At 35.0% G+C, this 25,115-nt stretch overlaps 1 protein-coding gene across 1 annotated transcript in view; it reads left to right on the top strand.

Moving 5' to 3' along the window:
• The window catches only part of LOC131043877 (stomatal closure-related actin-binding protein 1), a 196,018-nt gene that overhangs the window by 130,169 nt on the left and 40,734 nt on the right, over window positions 1-25,115 (top strand). The window contains exon 8 of the mRNA XM_057977109.2: window positions 14,088-14,207. Within this exon, the coding sequence (XP_057833092.1) occupies window positions 14,088-14,207 (120 nt within the window). The remainder of the gene's footprint in view (window positions 1-14,087; window positions 14,208-25,115) is intronic.

The following is a 25,115-nucleotide window of genomic DNA, read 5'->3' as shown; positions in this document are numbered from 1 at the left end:
GTGGGCTGTAAGCTTTGAGTGTGTTCTACTGGTGGTGAGGTGCGCAAGGTGGTAAAGCTTCTGAAGTATTTGATTGAGTGGGGTTAGAAAGATAAAAATTGCTTTGAAAGTTTTTTTTGGGTGTGCATCGAATTACCAAACCTTTGCTGTGATGTCCTTAATTTTTCTTGTGGATTGCTGATTGCTTATACAGTTTTGAAAGTTGGTTTTTGTGGTATGTCAAGGTAAACTAATATATTGATATTGAGATGTGATAGTGTACTGTGGATGTGAAATGGTTGCTGGGAATTATTGAGGCAAATTGTTATTGTTGGAAATCATAATCCGTTCACAGGAGGAGTTATTAAGTTACCTTCTGCAAAAGCTTGAAGGCTGTTTCTGTTTCGTCGTGCAAAAGCTTGAAGGCTGTTTCTGTTTCGTCGCAAAATGAATGCCCTAGAAGGACTAACAACGAATAGGGCTACTCTATTTGATGGTTCTAATTATGCCGTTTGGTTTGTCAGAATGAGAGCATATTTGATGTCTCTTGGATTCGAAGTTTGGAACATCGTTTTGTCAGGCTACGCACCTCAAAATCTTCCATCTTCTGCTGATGAAAAGAGGGCCTTTGAATGCAATGCAATGGATTTGAATGCAGTGCTCAAGCAATGTGGTATAAGCTTAATTATGCCTACGAAGGAGATGAAAAAATGAAAAAAGCCAAGTTTCAGACTCATTGGATGCAATTTGAAAGTCTGAAAATGAAAGATGAAGAAAATGTTACAACATATTTTCTAAGGGTCGAGGAAGTGGTTAAATCTCTTAAAGGCTTAGGAGAAATAGTTGATGATAAAGTTATACAAATTTTTTTAAGGTCTCTACCTTTAAGGTTTGATGCAAAGATTTCTATTGTTGAAGAGATGTTGATGTTGATCATATGACCATTGACAAGCTCCATGGTATATTGAATGCATATGAGATGAGGACAAATATAGAATCTTCAAAAAGGGAGACTTTATTCAAAGCTTCAAAGAAAGGCAAACGAAAGGAACAAGCTTCAAGTAGCTGTTCAAATGATGATTTAGACTCGGAAGAAGCATTGTTCGCTGGAAAGTTAAAGGACTTTAGCAAAAAACATGAAGAAGACCTCTCTCAGATGCTTTAACTGTGGCAAATCTAGACGTTTTGCAGCCAAATTTCCATATGAGCTTAATGAAGACAACATTAATGAAAAAAAGCCAAAATTTAACAAAAAGTATAGAGGTAAAGACAAGAAGACTTGGGATTCTAAGAAGAGTCTTTATTAAAAACAGGAGAGTGATTCATTTAACGAAGGTGATGATGAATCTTAGAGTGATGAGATCTTGTTCATGGCTATGGAGGAAATTCACACAAAAAATCAAGAAGATGAAGATGATTTTTGGAGAAGAAGATGGAGAAGTGGAACTTGAACAAGAATTCTTAAGTGCTCTTAGTGAAATTAAAAGTCTTAAAAAGAAAATCCCGAGTTTGAAGTTGTCGCTCAAAGAGGAAAGTGAAGAAAAATCTGTAAAATCACAAGCTCTTGAAGATGCCAAGAAAATCATTAATGATCTGAGAATTCAGATTTAGGAAGCCAAGAAATAGGAAGACGAGTTAAGAAATCAGATTAAGCTAAAAGGTGAAAGCTGTGAGAAACTTGAAGCTGAGATTGCTACTCTTAGAAAGATAGAGAAATCATCAACACTGTTGAACTAAGAAGAGATAAATCAGAAAAGCTCACTTTCATTTGATAATCTGTTAGCCTCTCAAAAACAATCTTTAGATAAGGGTGGAGTTGGCCTTGAAGAAGTCCGAAGCTCAAAGTCCTCAAAAGAAGAACAACGGATTCTTAAAGGTGATAGCTCAAGGTATTCTTCTACAAAAATCAGAAATAATGGTTTTAGGCAGCCCTTCAGTACTAGACAAGCACACTTAACTAGGTTTAATTATTCATTCTTTCATGGTTACTGTTTTGCTTGTTACTATTTTGGACACATGGCAATAAATTTTAGGGTGTCTTTTAGAAATAATTTCAGTTTTTCAAACAAGAACTCTTTTGCTCCTCTGAGAGATTATATTTATGTTTGCTATAAATGTAATAACATTGGGCATAGTGCAAGGTTTTGTAAGATTGACAGGCAGATTTCTCAAAGAAAGATATTAATAGAAAGGCTAAGGAGACCAAAGTTTGGAGGAAGAAAGAAAGAAAGGTTGAAACAAAGTCTCTGATTGTACAAATGACTCTTCTTGCATGGAGTGAGAAAGACATTTGGTATGTGGATAGTGGCTGTTCCAGACACATGATTGGAGATGAGAGAAGTTCTTAACTCTTAAGAAATCAAATGGTGGTAAGGTAAGATTTGGTGGAAACTCATCTGATAAGGTTGTAGGTAAAGGTACTCTCATGTTGAATGATGGAAAGACTAAAGTTGAGAATGTGCTTAGTGTTAGTCAATTGTGTGATCAAGGTAATAGTTTAACTTTTTGTTCTGACTGTTGCAAGATTAGTAAAGATGGTGTTCATATTGCTGAAGCCAGTAGGGAAGCGAATAACTTATACTTTCTTGATGATGCTAAAAGTGATACTTGTTGTTTGAGTCTACTTGATGAATCTTGGTTGTGGCATAGGAGACTTGGTCATATAAATTTTGACAGTGTTGTTCAGATCAACAAGGAGGTGGTGAGAGACTTTCCAAAACTCACTAAACCATTTGACATAGTGTGTAAAGATTGTCAATTGGGTAAACAAACTCGTAGGAGTTTTAAAACAAAGGAGTACTGAAGCACAATGCCTCTAGAGCTGGTTCATGCCGATTTGTGTGGACCAACAAGGACTGCAACCATGCAAGGTTAGAGATACTTTATACTCTTAATTGATGACTATTCTCATATGATTTGGGTGGCCTTTTTGAAGGAAAAAATAGAACCATTGGGGAAGCTCAAAGCTTTTAAAGTTTTTGTTTTTGAATGAGAAGAGATTGAAAATCAAATACTTGTGATCAGATAATGGATGTGAGTTTACATCTAATGATTTTGTAAGTTTTTGTGAGAAGTTTGGTATCAAAAGACAATTTTCAGTTGCTACGACACCTGAATAGAATGGGGTAGTTGAGAGAAAAAATAGTTCAGTTCAAGAGATGGCTAGAAGCATGATGAATGAATCTAAGGTAAGTGATTGCTTTTGGAAAGTAGTAGTTCATACAACTGTCTATATTCAAAATATAAGTTTGGTAAGGGCAAAGTACAACAAGTCGCCGTATGAATTATGGAATGGTAAGGCAGCAACTGTTAAGCATTTTAAGATCTTTGGCAGCCCTTGTTATATTAAAAAAGATGAGGATAATTTAGGTAAATTTGATCCTAGAGCAGATGAGGGTATTTTTCTAGGACATTCCTCAAAAAGTAAAGCCTATTAATGTTTCAATAAGAGGTTGCATAAGATAGTTGAAAGCACTAATGTGAAAATTCATGAGATTGCTAACTCCTCTAAGAAATTGCAAAGTTTTGATGATAGCTTGCAGGATGATGAGGCTGAAAATGTTGATCATCAAACTTCTACCAATACACAAGTTGGGACAGCAAGTAACAATGCAGAAAATACCCTTGATGGCAATCAAAATGAAGGAGTTGATGCATGTTTTGAGGCTGGAACTGCAGACAATCATGTTGATACAACAGATACATCACCTGTCCAAACAACTTCACATGATAGAAATAAAGCATCTATTAGAACCTCTCTCAAGACTACATCAAGGTTTGTTGAAAAGAACCATCCTATTGATCAGATTATGCAAGAGGACAGACCTAGAGCATAAAGAAGGTATGCTAATTACTATGAGGATGATGGCATTTCACTGCTGTCCATGATTGAACCAAAAACTATTGAAGAGGCAACAAAAGACAAATCTTGGATTGCAGTAATGAAAGAAGAGTTAGATCAGATTCAAACGAGTGAAACTTGGGAACTTGTTCCAAGGCCTAAGGACAAGAATGTGATTGACACAAAGTGGGTTTTCAGGAACAAGTTGAATGAGGATGGGTAAGTGGTGAGAAGCACTGCAAGATTAGTGTGTAAGGGTTATGCTCAGGTTGAAGGTATAGATTTTGATAAAACCTTTACACCAGTTGCTAGATTAGAAGCAATTAGAATGTTTCCAGCACATATGCTGATCGTAGTTGTGTATGTTGATGATCTAATTTTTGGTAGTGATTGTGAACAAATGTGTGAAGTTTTTGCAACAAGTATGAAGATGGAGTTTAAAATGTCTATGTCGGGAGAGCTATCTTTCTTGCTATAAATACATAAATCTCAGGAAGGTATTTTTATTTCAAAAACTAAATATGTTAGAGAGATGTTGTAGACGTTTAAAATGGAAGATTGTACTCTTGTTAGAACTCCTATGGCAACTAGTTGCAAACTTAGTAAGGATGATGAATCATCAAATCCTAATCAAAGTCTTTATAGGTCTATGATAGGTAGTTTGTTGTATGTTACAACTAGTAGACCTGATATAATGCAGGCTGTAGGATATGTTGCAAAATTTTAGGCTGCCCCTAAGGAGACACATGTTCATCCAGTCAAAAGGATTTTCAAGTACCTCAAAGGTACTATGGAGTATGGTTTTTGGTATTCTAGTGGAAATGATTTCTCACTTACAACCTATACAAATGTAGATTGGGGTGGCTCTGTTGATTACAGGAAGAGCACAAGTGGAGGTGCTTTCTTCCTTGGGAAGTGTTTGGTTTCATGGCAGCTTCTGTTTCTCTTTCAACTGCTGAAGCACAATATATAGCAGTAGTGTCCTACTACACACAGGTCCTTTGGATGAAGCAAACTTTGAAAGACTTAAAGGTAGATTTCAGTCATCCCATTTCTATTTTTGGTGATAACATGAGTGCTATTAACATATCTAAAAATCTTGTTTTGCACTCTAGAAATAAGCACATTCAGATCAAGTATCGTTTCTTGTGTGAACAAGTCAGTGATCGGCAGGTAAAGCTTGAATACCTTTCTACTAAGGATCAGCTTGCAGATGTTTTTACTAAGCCCTTGCCCAGAGATGCTTTTGAAAGGTTAAGACAACAGTTAGGAGTGGTATCACTCCATTATTGAAGGGTTGTATTACATAGGGGGAATATTGATTGTATTATTTTATGTCCCTCTTTTGTGTTTGGAGAGTTAATAACAAATTTGTATCAGTTTTTGGTTACATTGTAGCTTTGTATCGGTCATTGATGTCAAAGGGGGAGCAAGATCTCAAGGGGAGAAGTTATGTTTTCTTGGTTTCAAGAAGTTACAGTTGGAGTTGGAGTTGCCATCAATGACAAAGGGGGAGTTTGTTGGAATTTTTGTCATTGCTGTCAAGGCTAATTTTGAAGTTGTAGTTTAGTTGAGTTGCTTGCCTTCTTGGGTGCTTGAGATGCTTGAGCAGCCTACTTGTGTGTCTGCATCAACAGTGTGTGAGCTTGCTTGGTTTTGTTAGCCGCTTGTCTTCCAGTTGTGACAATTCAGTCTTTTTATGTCATGACATGAGTTGAATATTCTACTTGCCTTGCCAGCTTTGAATAGTCAAAAGGATCAAGTTTTAGTGGAATCGTATCTTATTTTTTTTTGAATGGCTTCAAAATTAATTCTTTTTGGTGTGGGAATATTTCCGAACATGGTTTGGGTTAAAACGACGAAGATTTATTTTTGGGGGTTGTGTCAAGTTGTGGGAGAAATTCGTGGCACCTTTGTTTTTTTTAAAAAGCATATGGTAAATGGTTTCAACATCATGGTGCCTTCGTGGCATATGGAAATGAAGTGCCTTATTTTTGTTGAAGAGCACAGCATGTGATGCCTTTAAAATATTTTTTTGGGGTGATTCTGAAATTAATCGGTAGATCTTTTTATAGAGTTTGTGGTGTGTGGTCAAGCTGAGAAAAAGCGAAAAGATGCAGTCGTGGAGATTTTCTGAACCACTTTTTTTAAAGTTGTGTTGGGCAATATGTGGTGAGCTTGATTATTTTTAAAAAGAGGAAGTAATAAATGAGTCAGTTTTTTTGGAATGCATTGGTTTTTGGCATATTCAATGTCTCGTGTAGATGACCGATTTAAAAAAGGGAGCTTCTGTTTTTAAGTATCCTTAATATGGCTGGCATTAAAAATGTAGAACCACTGCTTTTAAAGATTGCGATTTCTCTGCAATACGTTATTTTTTAAAGAAAAGAAGTGGCTGCTTCTTTTTGAATAGAAAGGAGATTCGAAAAATATGTTCATGCTTTTTGGGCGTAAAAAAGGCAGGAATAAGGATGATCGTATTTATTGATGAAGTTTTTTTAAAAAGGAAGAAAGGGGGACGCATTAAAAAATGACCATTTTCTAACTCCTAGTGGACTGAGCAAAAAGTTGAAACAGTGCTATTGTGGGCTGTAAGCTTTGAGTGTGTTCTACTGGTTGCGAGGTGTGTAAGGTGGTAAAGCTTTTGAAGTTTTTGGTTCAGTATTTGTTGTGTGATCTTCAATACATGGTATCAAAAAAGGTACCTTTATCTTGCCTCTACCGATGAACTCGCTGACCTACAGTTTTTAGTGTTGTTTGTTATGAGTTGGACCATTTGAGAATCTACTATCTCAATTGATTGATTGAGGATGTTGTCAATGAAGTTTGCATCATTCTTTTGTATGTTGCAATCAAATGCCTTTTAAAACATTATTCCATTAGGACACACTGCAATGGCATAATTTAAGGACTTGGTTTTGCAATCCTTCCATCCATCAGACAGAATGAAACTCCCATTTTACTCCATGAATCTGTAAATTAATGTAGTGTTATCTCTTTAAAATCTTTATTTTGTTCCCTTTACCAATATTGAGGTGTTCACCTTTTCATACCCCAGATCTATATAACTTCTTGTGTGTCTGACTAATCATCGTTCTCTTTTTTTGGTAATATGGTGATCACATGAGGTTTAAAAGAAGCCCATTGGTTTAAAGGTAACACATCCTATGCTCATTTACAATGAACTTTGCTTCATTCTCAAATGCCATTCCTAAAGGACTTGCATTTCAACCTATTCCTTTGTGGGAAAGGAAAGAATTATCATCTTTTACGGAAAATAATCTCAAATATATTGATATGTTGCAGCCACTATTGGAGAAATAGAGATGGTCCTGTAGGCAGCTCGTGTTATCCTTGGTTGGCCCAAAGGATCAGATCTGATTTTGCTTCTTGGTTGGAGTATATTCGTCTTCTTACTCATTGATATAAAAGATAATTCTTCTTCTTGCCCTTTGATTTAAAAGAAAATTCACTCCTTTCGTGACCCGTGTGCTCAGCCTTCGGTAAATTCTAATTCCTTGGTTAGTGATTGCACAAATCTGAACTTACACTTGATTATTCAAACTCATATACTCATAATGGTATTGACTACAAGACTAAAGATAATGCTAGCTTTTTCAAGTTGCTCAATCATTGTGACATATTGCCAAAGAGGTGTTGATTGGTCTCAGCCTTCGGTAAATTCTAATTCCTTGGTTAGTGATTGCACAAATCTGAACTTACACTTGATTATTCAAACTCATATACTCATAATGGTATTGACTACAAGACTAAAGATAATGCTAGCTTTTTCAAGTTGCTCAATCATTGTGACATATTGCCAAAGAGGTGTTGATTGGTCAAATCTGAGCTGCCTATTTGTGACTTGGTACATAGAACTAGAACTAGCAGCCATTATAATGAAACTGGTACCTACATATTTTGAAGGAAAAAAACATCAAGATATTTGTTAAAAATTTAACCATAGGCTATGTCAACGTAGAAAAACTAAAAAATAACAATGTAACTTTAGGATATACTGAAAATGAGTGACAATTTGGAAGAGGAGAATAAAATGTTTCGAAAAACATAAGAGGCTTGGAGATAAATGTTTAAAAATTGGTAATTAAAAATAAATAAATATATGCATTGAATGATGAATCTCCTTGATGCAAGTTATTTGATCCTTGCAGCACTTATAAAGTAGGCCCTTTTGATCCTTCAACACTAAAAGAACTAGCAGCAACTAGTAATGACAAACAATGAGGGAATGATATGTAGGAGTGTTTGTGTTTTGTGTTTCTTTGTCACTTTTTAGGTTTTAGGGTTTTTTGTTCCAAGAATTGTGTATTTAAAGGAAAAAGCTATTTTGGAACACCCTTTTTTGGGGTGTGTACCATGTGGGTATGCCCAAGTACACGTATTACATGGCTTAGACGATGTAGGTGATATAGGCCATGCATTTGGCACACCCAAGGGGAACTCATCCTTGGACTCATACTTGGGACTTTGATACATTTGAGCGAAGTATAGGGGTAGAAATGGGCATAGCCTGCAACATTCTCTAATGGAAGGTAATTTGGCTGGAAGCAGATGGAACTCTCATTAGCTTGATGGGCAAAGTATGACACATCATAACCTCCGTGCTCCCAAATGACAATTGGCATGTGTTGCCCAAATTATTTAACATATGATGTGCTTGCAATTTTATATAATTATGTGAAATTTTCTCTAGGTTCCACTAGTTCCTTGTGGTTCCCTTGCTTCTCGCTAGCTTTAAGCTTTTGAAATACTGTCAGTAATGATGATGAAGATTTAAGATTTTTGTAACTATCTCATATTAAGATAGTTCCTCTCTATTAGATAATCCATATAACTAATGGAGGCACAAGAGTGCCAAAATTCCCTTTGCATGGTCATGGCCTTTTCTAGTGTAATTGTGGGCAACTAGAAAAAGCTTTTGGGTAAGTGGATTTCTCAAGCTTTGTTGAATTGTGTTTAATGGGATATTTTATAGTGTCTCTAGGTATTAAAGTTTTCAATAGATTTTATTAGATATCTCTGTAGAATGAACAATATATGACAAGTCTAGATGATTTGAGGATGCCAATCATATAAAAAAGGGAAACCGTGCAAGCTTAGCTGTTTTGTTGTGTTTTACATGGTGATGCAATTTATTTATAAGAAGAAAACTCTAGGGATTGGTTGCCCCTAGCAGATGACATGACGCATACATGGCTCCACTTGCATATATGATGCTTTCAATTCACTACCATGGACAAGACATAGGCGTTGTGCCAATTTCATAATAGGCTTTTCATATGTAGTTACATAGTAATGTTTTGGATTATAGGTTGAAGGGTAGGCTTGCTATTTGTTTGGGCCTGATTCAATTGCCCTGGAGTTATAGTTTTATTGCTTTCACCTATTAGATATGGAGTTTCAAGGGATGTCAGAATGAAGTTGGGAGTGAGGTTCCCTTGAAAGTTTGTTATTGTCATATCTCTTTCCTTAGTGGGATGAGTTAGTAGTCAGCTCGCTAATGGATCATGTATACCTAGGTGTCTCTAGGATTGCATTTCATTGACTATTCTAGTTCTAGTTTTAAATCATATTAATTTGATATAGGTGGCTCTTACTGTCATGGCATAAGAAACAGATTGTTTATTACTCTTTGAATGTGCTTGTGAGGATCGGGGGTAAAAATTGTGCACAGATCTACTCATAAGACTGTTATTAGAATTTATGATAGCGTTATTTTCAGCTCTGCTAAGATTGTAGCCGGGTACGATTTGGCAATGGACCTGAGTTTATAATCAGAAAAATTGGTTAAGATCTGGAAGCTGACAAAGTAAAAAATTCCCTTAAGATAAAATTTGATTTTATAAATGTTTTGGCATGTTAATGTAATTTAAAAGAAAAAAATGTTAAATTACACAATTACTGTTTTTCGATTATGGATTGACCAAGATACAAAATCTTTGTTCACATCTTTTGGGAACAGATCAGTCAAACAAGTACGTTTCTTTTAGACTGGGAATCTGTTCCTGTAAGACACCTGTTTGTCCAGGGATAAAATTCTCTTTGATGTGTTGTTTTTTGATTGAGTGGATGTAGAATTTAGTACAAGGCTTTACACATTTTGTGCTATCAATCTAAGTAGGGATCTTGGAACCTTTGACGTTAAATTTGTTTTCTGTATATCAAGGTTTAAGATCTTAATTTCAAAAATCTCATTACGTGGATGTGAAATGCTTTTCACTTCCCATTTGTCTTATGAAGTATGCACTAGCTGAAGTCTACCACATCCTCTTTGTAGTTTCTGAAGTCTACCACATCCTCTTTGTAGTTTTTTTCATCTTGTGCATGCGAAATTCCCATCATATGATATTTATATTAATCATTTGGAGGATGGACTAAATTCTATTATAGGGATTGGGAAATCGCTATCCCAAGTCCACGAGAGAAATTTTGAGCTATTAAGGAAGTTTGTGGACAGTTTGAAATGGGGCATAGGTGCTGGCAAGGGAACTTTATTATAATATGATTAGTACCGTAATATCTTGCCTTACAATCATTATGGCAGATATGTGTGATACCTTTAATGAATGCTGGTCTTGGTTTATATAATTCTCAAGGTAGGATTATTTCATCGAAAACCTCATTGATAACAAAAATTTAATTAATACAAGTGTTCTTGAACTCCATTTGGGAGTTTTAGCCAGAATACAAAATTGATTACTACAATTTAAATGAAAACCTACAGCAGGGGTAGTGATGGGAGGATGGTTTTGAAGCAAACTTTGTTGATCTTGAACTATTTGAATTGATTGGTTTGCCTGTTGAAGCAGATATTTTGGATTATTGAGCAATTCTTCCCCTTTTTCATCTGAAATATAATCTGCTGGGATTCTTCGTCAAAACATACTGATATGAGCCATTTCTCGTTTAAGAGCATGGGGCAAACAATTATCTTTATCTCATATATACATTGAACTTCAATATCATATAACATCATTTAATTTTGCTACCAGGTGTACTGTCCTATGGGCTTCCTTATAAACAACTTGCAATTCCATTTGTGGGTTCTAATTAAGAGTGTTTTTTTGAGAGGAGAGCTTGCCATTTTTCAATAGATTTAACAATTGCAAGAATCTCGTTCTCAGCAGGGAAATCATTAAGTTCATGATTTTTCAGTTGACTTGAATTGTACATAAAGAGTTCCTCATTCCCTTCATTATCTTAGTATTGCAACCCAAATGCTTGGTGATGTATCAATCTGAACTATAAAAGGTCCTTTAGAAAAAGGTGTTAGTATTGGTAACATTTGACAGATTTTTTTACTGTCAAGGACAATGACTAAAGCATTTTCTATCTAATTGAGTAATTTTTCCTTCATGGCATCACTTATCTGGGTACAAGATTTTGAAATGTTAGGTAAGAACCTATGTACCTAATTTATAAAATTAAAAAATCTGTGACATTGTTCTAAACTACAAAATATATCAGGAAATAATTGATTTTTTTGTAAAACACGTGGCTGCATTTTTATTTTGTGATCTTGTATGACAACTCCTAAGAATTCTATTTTATTTTGGATCATTATTCTCTTGTTTACATCATTGCTTAGCCCAATATCATGCTTATAGACTGATCTAAAACACCGCTGCAAATGTTCTTAAATATTGTCAGAAAGCACCACAAAATCATGTATATAATTAGCAATAAATTTAAAGAATGGGGAAAATATCTTATCGATTCTTTGTGAAAATTGTGCTAGAGCATTTTTCAGGTCAATAGACATGACCAATTATTCATAGAGCTCTTTAGAAGTTGTGAAGGCTGTTATAGACACCTCTTTTCTGATTTTGACCTTGTGATAAGCAAATGTGGAGTCAAACTTGTTGAAACATTTACCGTTTGTTACTTCCTGAATTATTTGTTCCTTATTTGGAATAGGCCATTTTATATTCACAGTTATGGAATTCGAAAGATTATGATCGGTCACCATTCTTGCTTTTAACACTTTTTATTTCTGAATGATTTCTAACAACAAAGCATGGACAGAGTACTGAGAAGAGGATTTTTGAATTAAATCTTTTTCTTCTAATTCATTGATTTGATTTCTGACTTCTTTGTCATCTGCCACTTTAGCATGTTCTGCTTTTCTTGGACTGGGTTGTGAATTGTTGGCACATCAGCTTCAGGGCTATTTGCTGACCAGCTTCCAAGGATATGTTCTTTGATGTTCTATCAGAGACAGACAACATTGATTTTGTTCATGCATAAATGCAGGAACTTGCAACTATACTGATTGCATTAGGTTATGCTTTATATTATATCCATAAAACCTTTCTTCATGCTCAACAATTTCTTTCAAACTAGGGTCAACCCAGTTTGCTCTAATTGATTCTCAAATGAATGTATCAAAACTAATTCTAGGAATCGTAAAGGCTTACCTTCAATGGTGAACATTGCACGTTCTGGAGACAGTGATATAAGGACTGATACTATCTAGGAATGGAGATCCTAGTCTTATATCTTCTTTTCCTTCTGTATTAGTCTAGAGAAAACTTGTATATACAGTATGCTCGCCCACTAGAATTGGGAAATCGGTAATGAAATAATGCAATGTGATTTTCTTGTTCATTGTTTCTATTGGTCTTGCATGTAGATTGTACAGCCAATCCTTAAATGTTACCTGTATTCATAATTTATGCATCTTTCATTCAAACTTGCCAGGGAGAGAAAGATCAATATTCTTGTATGAAAGGAAATTTTCCTTTGTACTTCATTTATGTTTTTTGACATTTGTGCTAATCATGTGCTGTATCTTATAATGCACAAGTGGTTTTATACGGCATCTAGTGTTTACTCATATTTTTATCAGGAACACATTAGATATTTGCATTATATAGCTTGTTATAATTAGGATCCTTAAAAGTATGAAAATTGGAGGCAAGGTAGCATAGCCCATGCCTTTACAAAGACCTTAGACCTTTTTTATATAGCATATTTCTGTTTGACAATTAGTTTTCTTGAGAAAGTGTCTCGTCTTTCATTGGGGATGGCATTCTATTGATTCTTTTTGAGGATCTAACCATCTTGCTCCACGCGAGTTCATATATTCTAGTTTCTTGTTTTCAATCACAAAGTGAAACTATTGCTTCTAAACCCTGGATTGTAAGCTAAGAAATTACAACAATTAGTGATCAGCATGCAGATTAATTTTCTTGCCTGGAAGGAAGTATCAAGAGTCTTCTCAAGTGAATCTCTTGTGGTATTTTTTCTTTCCCATTCTATGGATTCTTTTTCAGGATCCACTATGTTGCTCCATGTGAGCTCATGCTTTCTAGTTTCTTGTGTTTGATAACTGCATGGAAGTCTTGTTTCTGAATTTTGAATTATAAATCAAGAATTTACAATGGTCGGTGATCTGCATGCAGAATTGTTTTGTTACCTAGGAGGATGTGTTAATTATATATAAATTCTTGGACTGGTTCAACTGGTGGTCTTCGCTAGGAACAACTCCTTATAATATCCTATTATTCGTCCTAATATTCCATGAGTTAATTGCATTCCACATATTCTATGAATCTTTGGGTTTTTCGATTTTGTAGAATGCAGAAAAGGGGAATGCATCAGTAAAGATGCATATGGTCCATATTTCTCGTCCATCTGCTGTCAAAATTTGCAATATTTTATGCCTACTCCTTTGCTTCCCTTGACTATCATCTCTACCACTTCCTGCATCTTTGGAGGTTCCCACTTTAATGAGATTGTATGACATTTTCTTTTTCTTGAGTCCTTGTTGGTTTGACCATCTTTTCAAAATTTCTTTTTCCTATATGTTTTGTTTAATCAATGTATTGATCTTCATTTTGTGCAAAATATTGTTACAACTTCCAAGCAGTTTTCTGCTTTTTGTATCTGTGATACCTAAATAACTATATCAACAAGGCTTTTTCTGTTTTCAGCTGTTATTGGTGCTCCTGATGAAGAGCATTGATTTGAAGTAATATCATCATGCTGTGGAATGACCTCAAATTGAATTGTGGTTATGTGAGGAAAATATATGATTTGTTTTTAAGACTGCCGTTATATTAGAGTATTTTAGTTATATTATCTTTTCTCATCCTTAAAAATTGAAATATTGCATTTGTAAAATTCACTCAGTTTTGGTTAAAGTTTCTTCATGTATTTGATTGGTGATTTATTGACCAAGAGTGTTTGACCTTTAAGTAACCAGGATGAAATGTTTTGGATGTTATGTGCATGGATCAAAAAGGCGCCACAAAAGCAGAATATAGCCCTGAACCATTTGATGTTGGAAGGTTTTTACAAGCTGAGATTCATCTCTCAGATGGACAGAAGGCAATAGTCACAAGCAGTGCACCAATAGATCCAGGTTTGCATCTTGCCAGTGTGGTGGCTGATATGGTTTGATACACTTTATTTAACTAATTATAAAAGTTAAATTTTTTTTGTCATTCACTTAATGTTTTCTGATGATTATGTCTAACATATTTTTGTACTTTTGGTTGATTTATTTAAACAAACCTTGATTGATTTGGATTTTGTGATAAGTTCTTGAAATATTTATAGGGTGATTACCTACATTTCCTAATTTAATATTTCTTTGGTTTCTTTTCTTTTGATTCATGCATCTCTATTACTGTAAGAAGTATAAAGATATATTATGTAATACGATTGGCAACTTAATAGGTGTATTGTGATTTGTTCTGCAACGTTGGTGATACTTAAATAGTATCTAGTCTATTGACGATTCAATGTCTTTACTAAGAATATCTGCCTTGGCAAGAACATTGGCTTGAAAATCAGAGGACCATCATAATTATAAGTTCCAATCTGTAAAATCTGATCCTTATATCATTCTGCAAACTATTAGAGCCAATCCTTTCTGTTTTTAACACTTGTTTATCTTGACATCCATGGTGTATATTCAACAGTATTAGGCTCTATGAGCATTCACTTTTGGGGAGGTACATGTCATATGTTCATAGGAGGCGATTTCAATTATCCAAAGCTTCATCTATCTCAAGATTGACTGCTGAATAACAGAGCCACATCATAAAAAAAAAAAATAGTACATTCATTATCTTCAGAAAATGTTGCTTGTCTTTGCAAAATTGGATTGCCAGTTTCCATGTCACAAAATGTTTGTAGACTATTTCCTTGTAAGCAGAGACGAGATGGCAAGCACCTTATGTTATATTTATGTACTTCTTGATGCTCATCATGTTTTGAATATAAGTTGTATACTTGATATTTTTAGTAACACTTAATGGTTAGTACGTTTCTTAGTATGGACATAGGTGGCACTTGGAGTTTTTTAACTCTTGTATGGGAGTCAACAAGAAAGAAGAGGAAGAAACTCTAAGGGTCTGATTCATGTGCATGCTATAGCAATGATTTGCTTGTGATTACGTAAATCTGTGCTTTTTCCTCCAAAGAGTCTTATGTCCTTACTAGGCATGTTTGAATTGCATGCCAAATCCAGATTCATGAAGACATCATATGTTAAATAGTTCCAACTGGTGGAAATCTTCTGTTATAGAATATCTCAATTTGAAACCTTCTCCCTGTTTGTTCTCATTACTCGTAGCAACAACTAACCTGAATTGGTGTATCATTTTCTGAAGTAATTATCTGCACTTGCATTGGTTTTAATATGGTGCTATGTAATGTTACCAACTGGACGACCTTAGAAAATTGATGATTTTTCAAACATGTGCAGTTGGAATAATGAACAGAAACCAAATGTAGGTGCCAAACACTACTGAAAATCAATGCTGATTGTTAAGATGCTATGAACCACAAATCCAACCATCCTTAATGCTGTTATGAATTATGAAACCCTCAGACTGAAAAGTAATGAATTTGGAAATGTATGAAACCCTCGCGTCTTACTCCAAAATGGATTATAAATTAACTAGGAAGACAGATATGAACTATTTAGGGACTGTTATGAAGCTCAAATTTTACAATCATTCATACATAGCAAATCTGACTTTGATAAATGACAACTCAAAATTTTGGAAACATTCACTATCAGTAGGTACAACCCCTAGTTCAGCACTTGTAAAGGCCTGCAATCAATTAACAAAGTTATCTATTTATTATTTAATTCCAACTTATGATTAATCAACAAATATACTTGCAATAGACTCTGTAATTGTACAAGAAGCAAAAACCCTCCAAAAATATGTGCAAATGCAGTTTGGAAATGACGTTTTAATTGGTGTAAAGACCTTAGTAAATGTTGGTGGTTAGGTTAAACAGGTTGTATGATGATCTTATTCCAATGTGGCAGTGGCTGGATAGGCTGCAATATGTGGGGAACAGGTGTGAAAACCCTTCTTCAATGACTACTATTCACTGAAAACTCGTCAATCAGCATCAAATAGTAAAAATATCCTTCAAACCCTTGTCAAATCAGTAACAAACAGCTGTATGACAGCACTAGGAGCGAAATTGATGGCTGAAACCACCAAAACAGTAGATCCAAAGACTCAAATTGCTCACAACAGAAGCAAAATAATCCAAGCCCTAGGTGTAGCATAAAATATGGTTGGAAATAATGACCAAATGCTGGGCACAACTGGAAATATGAATTAAATTTGTGGTAGCCAATGATAAAGCACATATGTATTTTAGTGATACTGTAGCAAACTAAAGACGACTTTAAATTCTCAAATTATCTATAACATTTCAGCACAATTGTGATTCCTGGGTGGAACCACTTCTAATGGATAAGAGGATTTTCATCCTCAAATCCAGATATAAAAACCAAGAGGGTTTTTGATCTTTAGATTTCTCACATTAAGGGGTTTTGTTCTTTAGATTTCCCACATTAAGGGTTTTTGTTCTTTGTATCTCCCACACCAAGGGTTACTGTTCTTGAATGGTTCAAAGTCCAGAGTGGCAGCAATAGTGAAATGACGAAATCCTATGCTTTGATGTGAGCCTTGACTTTTCTTTAGAGGTGTTTTATGTTGGGCTTTCTATTTTATTTTATTTTTCTTTTTCCCTCCAAGTATTTAAAATATACTTTTAAATTCCATCCCAAGGCTCCCTTTTGAACTATCTTTTTGTGTAAGGTGTAAAGAAAAAAAGGATAAAAATATTACATAGGACGTAGAATAATGTTGAGTGATTGGGCCCTCTTAAAATATTATTATTTTCATTTCCCTTGCTATATCCTTGAGCCTGCAAGAAAAAGGGATAGGTTAGAGGTCTTTCATGGATGGATCTAATCCTGAAAAGGGGATATGCCATGTTAGATGTTCATAAGATTGAATAAAGGCATAACAAGAAATGGGAACACTAGAACATAAGGGGACACAATAATAAATAATCTAGATAGAGACATTCAACCATTTTTGGGGCTTAAGCACATTTGCATAATATTTTGTAACGCTTTGATATCAGCAGTAAGAAATAGTAAATTGTTCTACATTAGTATACTGTTGGTTAGCTCAAGAAGGGTATACACAAAACTTGGAATGTTTGTCACTCAATCAATTGTGATATTTTACAGTTAAACATTGTATTAATAAATTTGCTATGTTGTTTCAATAAGATAAGGACTCTTAACACTAAACAGTTAGTATGCTCATGTTACTAATAGTAGTTGTTAAATTAAAATAAATGTTATTAAAAAATATCTTCTATTCACAGGCTCAAAATAAATGATTCAAAAACACACCATACATTAATGAGTCTTAATTCTGATTGTAAACATTTTGTCATATGAGAGCTCCCATGCAATTGAGTGCCTATGTGTTCTACTTTTGACTTAACAAAGCATGGACCTAGTGGGTGAAAAGTGCTTGCTCCTTACATCTATTTGTTGTTTTCTCCGTGACAAGATATATGCAATTTGCATCACCATTTCTTCCAAGCCACAGGAAACGTAAATAATGTCTAATGTGGCATAAACTTTGTTGCTTTGTACAAACATTTTAGATTGTTTGTTCTGTAAGAGCCTAATTTCATGAGGGTATGGAGGTTAAATGTTGTGCCGTATGCTATGTAGATGATAGTGTTGGGGATGATCATCAATTAGAACAAAAGTTTTTATTGGTAATTTTTACGATTTAGTGGGTAATTTTAACTTAACAATTTAGAGTGCCCAAAAATGAAGTGACAATATAATTTTAGATTTAAAACTAGCAAGGAACTTGTTATATCCCTAGTGTTTACCCTTAAGATCCAACTGAAATTAAATTAAACAATAATTATCAAGTCACCGTTAAACCCCTAGTGAATGATAATCAAGGAATCTGGATAACAAATTCACTCCACAGATGTACTAAAAATAGTAGCAAACCAGTATTAAATTATGCAAATGATAACAAACTCGGATTTGGAAAGGAATGAGCAATTTTTATGACAATGTTGTTCATTTATTTTATCCTTAATATAACTGTAGTACATAAGGATTACCAGTAATCAGATGAATGGTTGATCCCTTCACAAAATGTCTGTGTAGCAACATAGTTGTTTGACAGCGACCTCATGTGTAAGTACTATGAACAATAGATTCACAGATTTAACTAGATGAATGTTTGGTGTGCCTGGGGCCATAGGGTTGGGTCTGAACAACATTGGATGTTTACTCTCAATTTATTTGATTAAACCTTTTAGGGTTTCAATAGGGAATCACCTTCCAGCACTTACATTAGTGGATACCAGCTGTTGATTATGCATTTGATCTTGTGGCTGGCTTATAGTAATGCGTCAATGAAGTTAATCACCCAAAATGTTTGCAGATCTTGTATTGATGAGCTGATTTAAACAAGTCTTAGTGTGTAGGGTTTGCTGAGTGTATATACTAGGCCTCACTAGACTTCTAAAAGACGACACCAATCCTACATTTGGGATTTTGTGTTGCAAATTGTGCCTCTGTGTAATGTCCTTTCCTTAGGTGGACTAGACTTTGGCAGAGGTTGGCCTATTAGTTGAGTTCCCTTAAATCAATAGTTTGGACAGGGGACTCAATTGGAGGCTTATGGAGCATTGCAGGGGCTTTGTGAGCAGTTTTGAGCAGTTTGGGACAATTTCCTAGATTTTAGGACACTTTAGGGGAACTGCAGGATCATTCTGGGAACTTTGGTGGCAGTTCCTACTTTTTAGGGAGGATCCCATTCCCTATTTTTTAAGGGGAACTATCAGTTAGCCTGCAGGACTCAGGAATCTTCCATGATCAGGTGGCTTCAGTCAGATTCCAGATTTGAGTCCAGATGAGCATTTTATGAATTAATTGGGAAATATTTAATATATTTCCTAAGTTGGTTTAAAATAAATAATTATAAAGTGAATTATTATAATCACTTTATATATTATAATAAAATATAATAAAGTGCCCTTGGCACACTTCCCTAGGCGCATAAGTGATAAGTTGTTTTTATATTAAAATGGCCCCATTATTAATGTTAGACAAGGCCTCATGAAGTTTGATTTATTCAAGGGGAATCGACTTAATTAAGTTTATGAAATTTATTAAAGTGGAGCCCTAATTTTGGATCGAACCCTTGGGAGAACAAAAGATGTCTTTGGCGTCATTTTCAGCATTCATTCATTTTCTCTCTTTCAACTGTTATTACAACATCTGGTTGGAGCTCTGAGAAGGGTTTGAGCAGAAGAGTTGATCTCCAAGAACAAAAACTCTTGGCAGGATAGGTAGTAGGACGGTAACCCAGCATACCTGGCTTCAAATGCAATTCACAAATCAGAAAATCAATCCAAAAAGGGAATCGAATTTGGTGCATATTTTCAGTTTCAGACTGAACAGTGAATTCACAGTATTGTAGACTGCAGATCTAAGTTTGTGGCGGCAGAAATTGCTTATCTCAGGCCTCTAACATCAGCCGTACAGCCTTTTACAGGAAATACGCACTTCCCCAGCCAGGCATTAGGGTTTGGCAGACACAAACAGCTTTGGATCAGACTATTTGTAACGCTATCAGCAGATCATCCACTGCTGGGCATAGAATTGGAGGACGGCAGGTTAAATCAGTCCATTTGGCTGCTGATCAACTTGTCTCAGAACTGTACAGCAGGGTATGTGTATGTTTGAAAACTATTTTTGAACAAAATAAGCAAATCAGATCTTATTTCCCTTTATGATTCATTGTTTGTTGATTTCATTTGTATAATTCCATTCAATATTCTTTCATTTCAAGTATTGCAAATTCATTATTATTCTGTCATTCGCTGGTCAAAGACAAGTTGGAAACAAAAATCAGAAGTACAAAAAATCAGAAAAACTGGACCAGATTTGTCTAAGGATCTTTCATTCTGGAAGCTGCACACTGAGGCCTGGAAGGTGATAAATCAGTCTGCACAACACGTCAATTCTAGCCACCAATGAGGGTTAAAAGCTGTGTGCCTTGATGAGGTCAAACCCTCCTCCAAGCCAATTGCGCTACTTGGAGAAATAGAACACATGATTTAAGGTGTAATCCAATTGCAGAGTTTTTATCTTAACTATTGTCACTGACTTGAGGGTTTCATTCCAAGCAATACGAACTCGCAAAATGTGAATTGCTCTAGAAAATTCCCAAACAGATGTCCCAATATGAAACAGCAGCTCCACTTATTACCTGTTTGAACATAGGTCTCAAGAGTCCAAATATGACACCCAAATTCAACCCAAGTATTTTTATTTTATATTATTATTAAATATTATATTTAATATTTAACATTCTTAGTGCAGTATTTAAAAACAATTTTATTTTATAATAATAGGGATGCCACTGCCCCAAGCAGAAGGGATATGACAAAACTATATGGGTAATGATGTGTTACTTTTTTTTTTTTTAAGTCAGGATGGAGTGTAATTGAGGTGTGGAAAAGAGGACTAGATAGGGCTATAAAGGAATGGAATGATAGAGGTCATCCGTTCTGTGATTTGAAAACAAACAAAATACTCAATCTCATACGAGGTATTCGCATTGTTTTCTTTATAAGTGCCAACCTACGACTTTGTGGTTTTGAGCATTGGAGGATGGTTTCCCTAGGATGGCTGTAATACCAAGTTACTGGTTGAGGTTTGGGTTCGATGGTTCAGTTTGCGGGTTTGGGCAAATTTTTTTTGGAGTTGGGTTAGTTGATAGAAAAAACTATATACATATTTGCAGCAGTATTTAAGTTCAAAATACACCACCATACTAATAGTCAAATAACATAGCAAAATACTCCACCATATATTAATAGTCAAAATATTAGTCAAACACGATTGCCATGATATATATTAAAGCTCAAAAATAGTAATGTCAAGTGTCAACAATCAGCCATCATTGATCAAATATCATATGGGTCATAAAAATATCTTCCTCCATATTAGATGATCTATAATGTTGTAAATTAGAAGAATCACAAATAGTGCCACTGGCATTGGCACTAGAACTCTCATGCTCACTAGGTGGGTCATAGTCATAATCAACATAAGTGTAGCGATGTGGGAAGTGGAAGCATCCAAGTTAATATGCTTTGGCTTGATATTCCACTTCTTTGTTTCCCCTTCTTTGCAGGCACTTTGTTTGTGTAAGGAGCAGCAAGTTTGAATGCATAATCACCATGTCCTCTGCCTTCTTTGAGTGTAGTATATTGCGCTTTATTGAGTGGATGTAGGAGTATGTGCTCCATTTCCTCTCGGAAGCAAATGAACTACCAACATATCAAGACAAAATTGGAGAGTTTAGAGTTACAAAATTTAAAATTTAAATTATTGTAAAGGGTTGGAAATAGGCTTAACAAGTTTATGCATGCAAACTAGGAATTAAAACTGTCTCCAATGATTAGAGTTGGAAGGAGAATGAACTCAATTGGCTCAATCTTAAATCTAATTTTAATTGAGCACAAGGTGAATTTAGTACTCCTTGTTTGAGTTGAAAATGAGCTATGGAAATGATGTATATTGAATATAGGATCTAGGGCTAAAGATGTGAAATTGACAATAATAAATATGCATAGACAATTTCAGATCAGATATGCAGACATAAAGTACAGATATGGAAATGGGAATCAAAGAGCATACTGTATTTGAAATCTAAACTCGGAAATGAGGGAAAATGTGCTTGGGTGTGCATGTCCAGGAGTGTTAAATGCAAACAACAAATATACTTTCACGATCAGGATGCTGTTCTAAGTGTTTTTTGAAGTTTTGTAGGAATTGTGTTGGACAATGTTGTGTGGGTGACATTGTCCTCACTTTTTCACCTTTGTAAAAGATAGTTCTGTGCATATCTGTCTGCTCTTTCCGAATCTATATTTGCTGTCTCCTAAATCTGTGATAGGGGTTTGCCTAGGTCAATAACTCTACAATTGAATTGAAATTGAAATGGAAAGTGCACCTTGAAAGGGCAGAGGCTAGATTTGAAATTGAAAAATTGAATTGGAATGTTATACCTTCACAAATCTTGCTTTGAAGTCTTAATGAAAAGTTTGATGTTGTCATGTACAAATACATAGATGTTTTCATAAGAACATGATCATGGATGCCATCTTGAATTCTTGAAATTTGAATACTTGACTTCTCCTTCATTGTCTTGATAATGCCTGATCACTTCCTCACTTGAATTTGCTTGATAGGGATTGAATTCGAAATTAAGACATTGTGATAACCCCCATGATATCACTTGATACAAATTATTTAAAAAAAATATTAATATCCTAAAGAAGAAATAAATCATTAAATATTGTAAATAAATGTTTAAAATATTAATGTATTTAATATATAAAATAATAAAGAAAAATATTATTAAATGTCAATATAAAAAAATAATAAAGAAAATATATTAAGAAAGTATTATTTAATATTTAATACATTTACAATGACAATATTTAAATATATAATAGTTAGCATATTCAAAAACATTGAATATTTAAAATATAATAAGTTTTTCCCCCCCTCCCCGCACAAATTAATATTAACATATATTAAACACCCCCCCCCCCCGCACAAAGGGATGTGACGGTAAACGCAGCTTGGGCTTCGGTTACCCTTCATGCGGAAGGGGACCGTGGAGGGGCACATCCCTTCACGGGGTTTAAAGGGGAAGGAAGGAGGGCGGGAGAAAGGGAAAAAAGGAGGAGAGCGGACTGCGGAGGAAAGAAAGGAGGAGCGGACTGCAGGGAGAGGGTAAAGGTGAGCAGATTGTGAGGTAAGGAACAAAATTCCTCCCTATATTAAATAATAGGTATAGTATATGGAAGATCATTATTATTAATATTGATAGGTGGTGTTAATAATAAAAGTTCATTAATATTAATTAATATTAGTTAATAATGGGTAATGGGTAAGGTTCATTGATAGGTGATATTAATGGTAGTCTAGTGAATATTTATACATATCTTAATGTATAATATTCACTAGTCGTTAAAAATAGGAAAAGATATAATCTTGTTAAATGTTGTATACATAAGTTTGCATATTAAGAAGGATTATGAATACAAGGTATCTTAAGAAATGTAATGCATATGTAAAAGATGGTAAATCATATTGATATATATGTTAATTAAAGAATACATTGAGAATTCATGTTAACAGAAGGGATAGTTTATAAACTGAAAATGTTATGTAAATGTATGGCTTGGTTGACTAAAACTCAACCAAGAAGAGAAGGATCTGGTCAATTCCCTTGGGGACTTGGATGATGGAGGCATCATTCGAGACAAGGAAAGGCAAGGGTCTTCCTTGGCTGGCTTGGGTGTAAGAGGTTATACCCAAGACAAGACTCAAAGGTCGGGCCGATCCCCTCTGAGGAATTGGGTGATGAAGGCATCACCCAAGGCAAGGAATTGACAAGGGTCTTCCTTGGAGGGCTTGGGTGTAAGAGTTAGGATTCGAACTCATCTTCGATTTCCTGGAGGGCTTGGAACCAAGGGGTTCCAAGAGGGCGAGCTTCACGGCCGCCTAAGGACATCTTGGAACAAAGGGGTTCCAAGAAGGCGAGCTTCACGACCGCCTAAGGACATACCTTGTATGGTATTCGTATCCTTTTTATTAGATAAAAATTATGATTATGTTAATTAAGCATTAAAGTTAGAATTGGAATTTAGATTCCTTATATATATATATATATATATATATATATGTTTGTTATGTTCTTACAATCTGTTTTGGAGGATAATGATCTCTAAATAGTAGGGACATTACAGACATGTAAGATGGATGTCTCAAATGAGGGGGTGCAACTTTCTTTTATACCTCACCTCATGAAATGTGTTTGAAACTACGGAGCAGACCAACACAGAAAAGGAATTCCCCTCACATTTTCTGACTGTTGAAGGGTCTAAAATCGGGTCCTTTTGGCTTGGATAAGTGTGCTTGGACACCACACACCAAAGGACAAGGGTGTTTGGTTGCCCTTGTCCAGTCAATCAGGGTTGAACAAAGGACCAGAGAGCAAAGTGAAAAATGATGATTGCAAGTTTGAAGCTTGTGTGAGAAGAATCGGGTGCAATCAAAGCACAAAAGGCCAAAACGCTAAAGTGAGGCCTAAGTGAGTATGAAATTGTATAGGGATACAATTTACAACGCTACAATTATAAAACTAAAATATAAATAAGTCTTAAAAGATCTATTTAAAAAATAAATTAAAACTTGTGATAAAATTGTGATCGCAAGAGGTTGTAGGTGCGTCTATGATTCTCCATGGAAGTACTACCAATTATGAGCATTGTCTATATATTTTGTCTTGAAGAGCATCAAAATCATAGTCATTGGGGCATGGAAACCCATTGAACTCAGCCTCAATGTATCCCACATGTCATGATCACCAAAGAGTTTGCTGAGTCTTGCCTTGTACTCTTAGGAACTTTACGATGTCTATATGGGTAACTCTTTTGGCAACAAAAAGGAGTTGAGAACTATAATATTTGGGACTTAGTGCAAAGGCAAGAAGATGCAATGTAGTGGTAATTTTGTTCCATCTCTCTACTTTGATTTGGTGTAGTTCTATGATTTTTAAAAAAAAAATCTTGCTCTTTTGCATTTATGATAACTTTTATCTTGTCAATCATTGAGTCGATGCCATCATATACCTCATCTAAACAAGGCCTATCCATGTCGGTATAACAAATCATGCTCAATATGGGATTAGTGAAGTTGAGGAGATACGCAACATGATCCCACCAAATGTCATCTCGGATCACTTGCTTAACCTTTGCTGCTCTTGTAGTGCTAGATGCCTCCATATGGACCAATTTGGGCTGACTACCATGTTAGATAGTGCCTCACAAACTTTTAGAAGTCGTCTCAACACAATTATGTTGGAGGCAAAATGGG

This window comes from Cryptomeria japonica, chromosome 6 (genome assembly GCF_030272615.1).
Source record: "Cryptomeria japonica chromosome 6, Sugi_1.0, whole genome shotgun sequence".
Lineage (NCBI taxonomy): Eukaryota > Viridiplantae > Streptophyta > Pinopsida > Cupressales > Cupressaceae > Cryptomeria > Cryptomeria japonica.
This window is presented reverse-complemented; position numbering and strand designations above follow the sequence as displayed.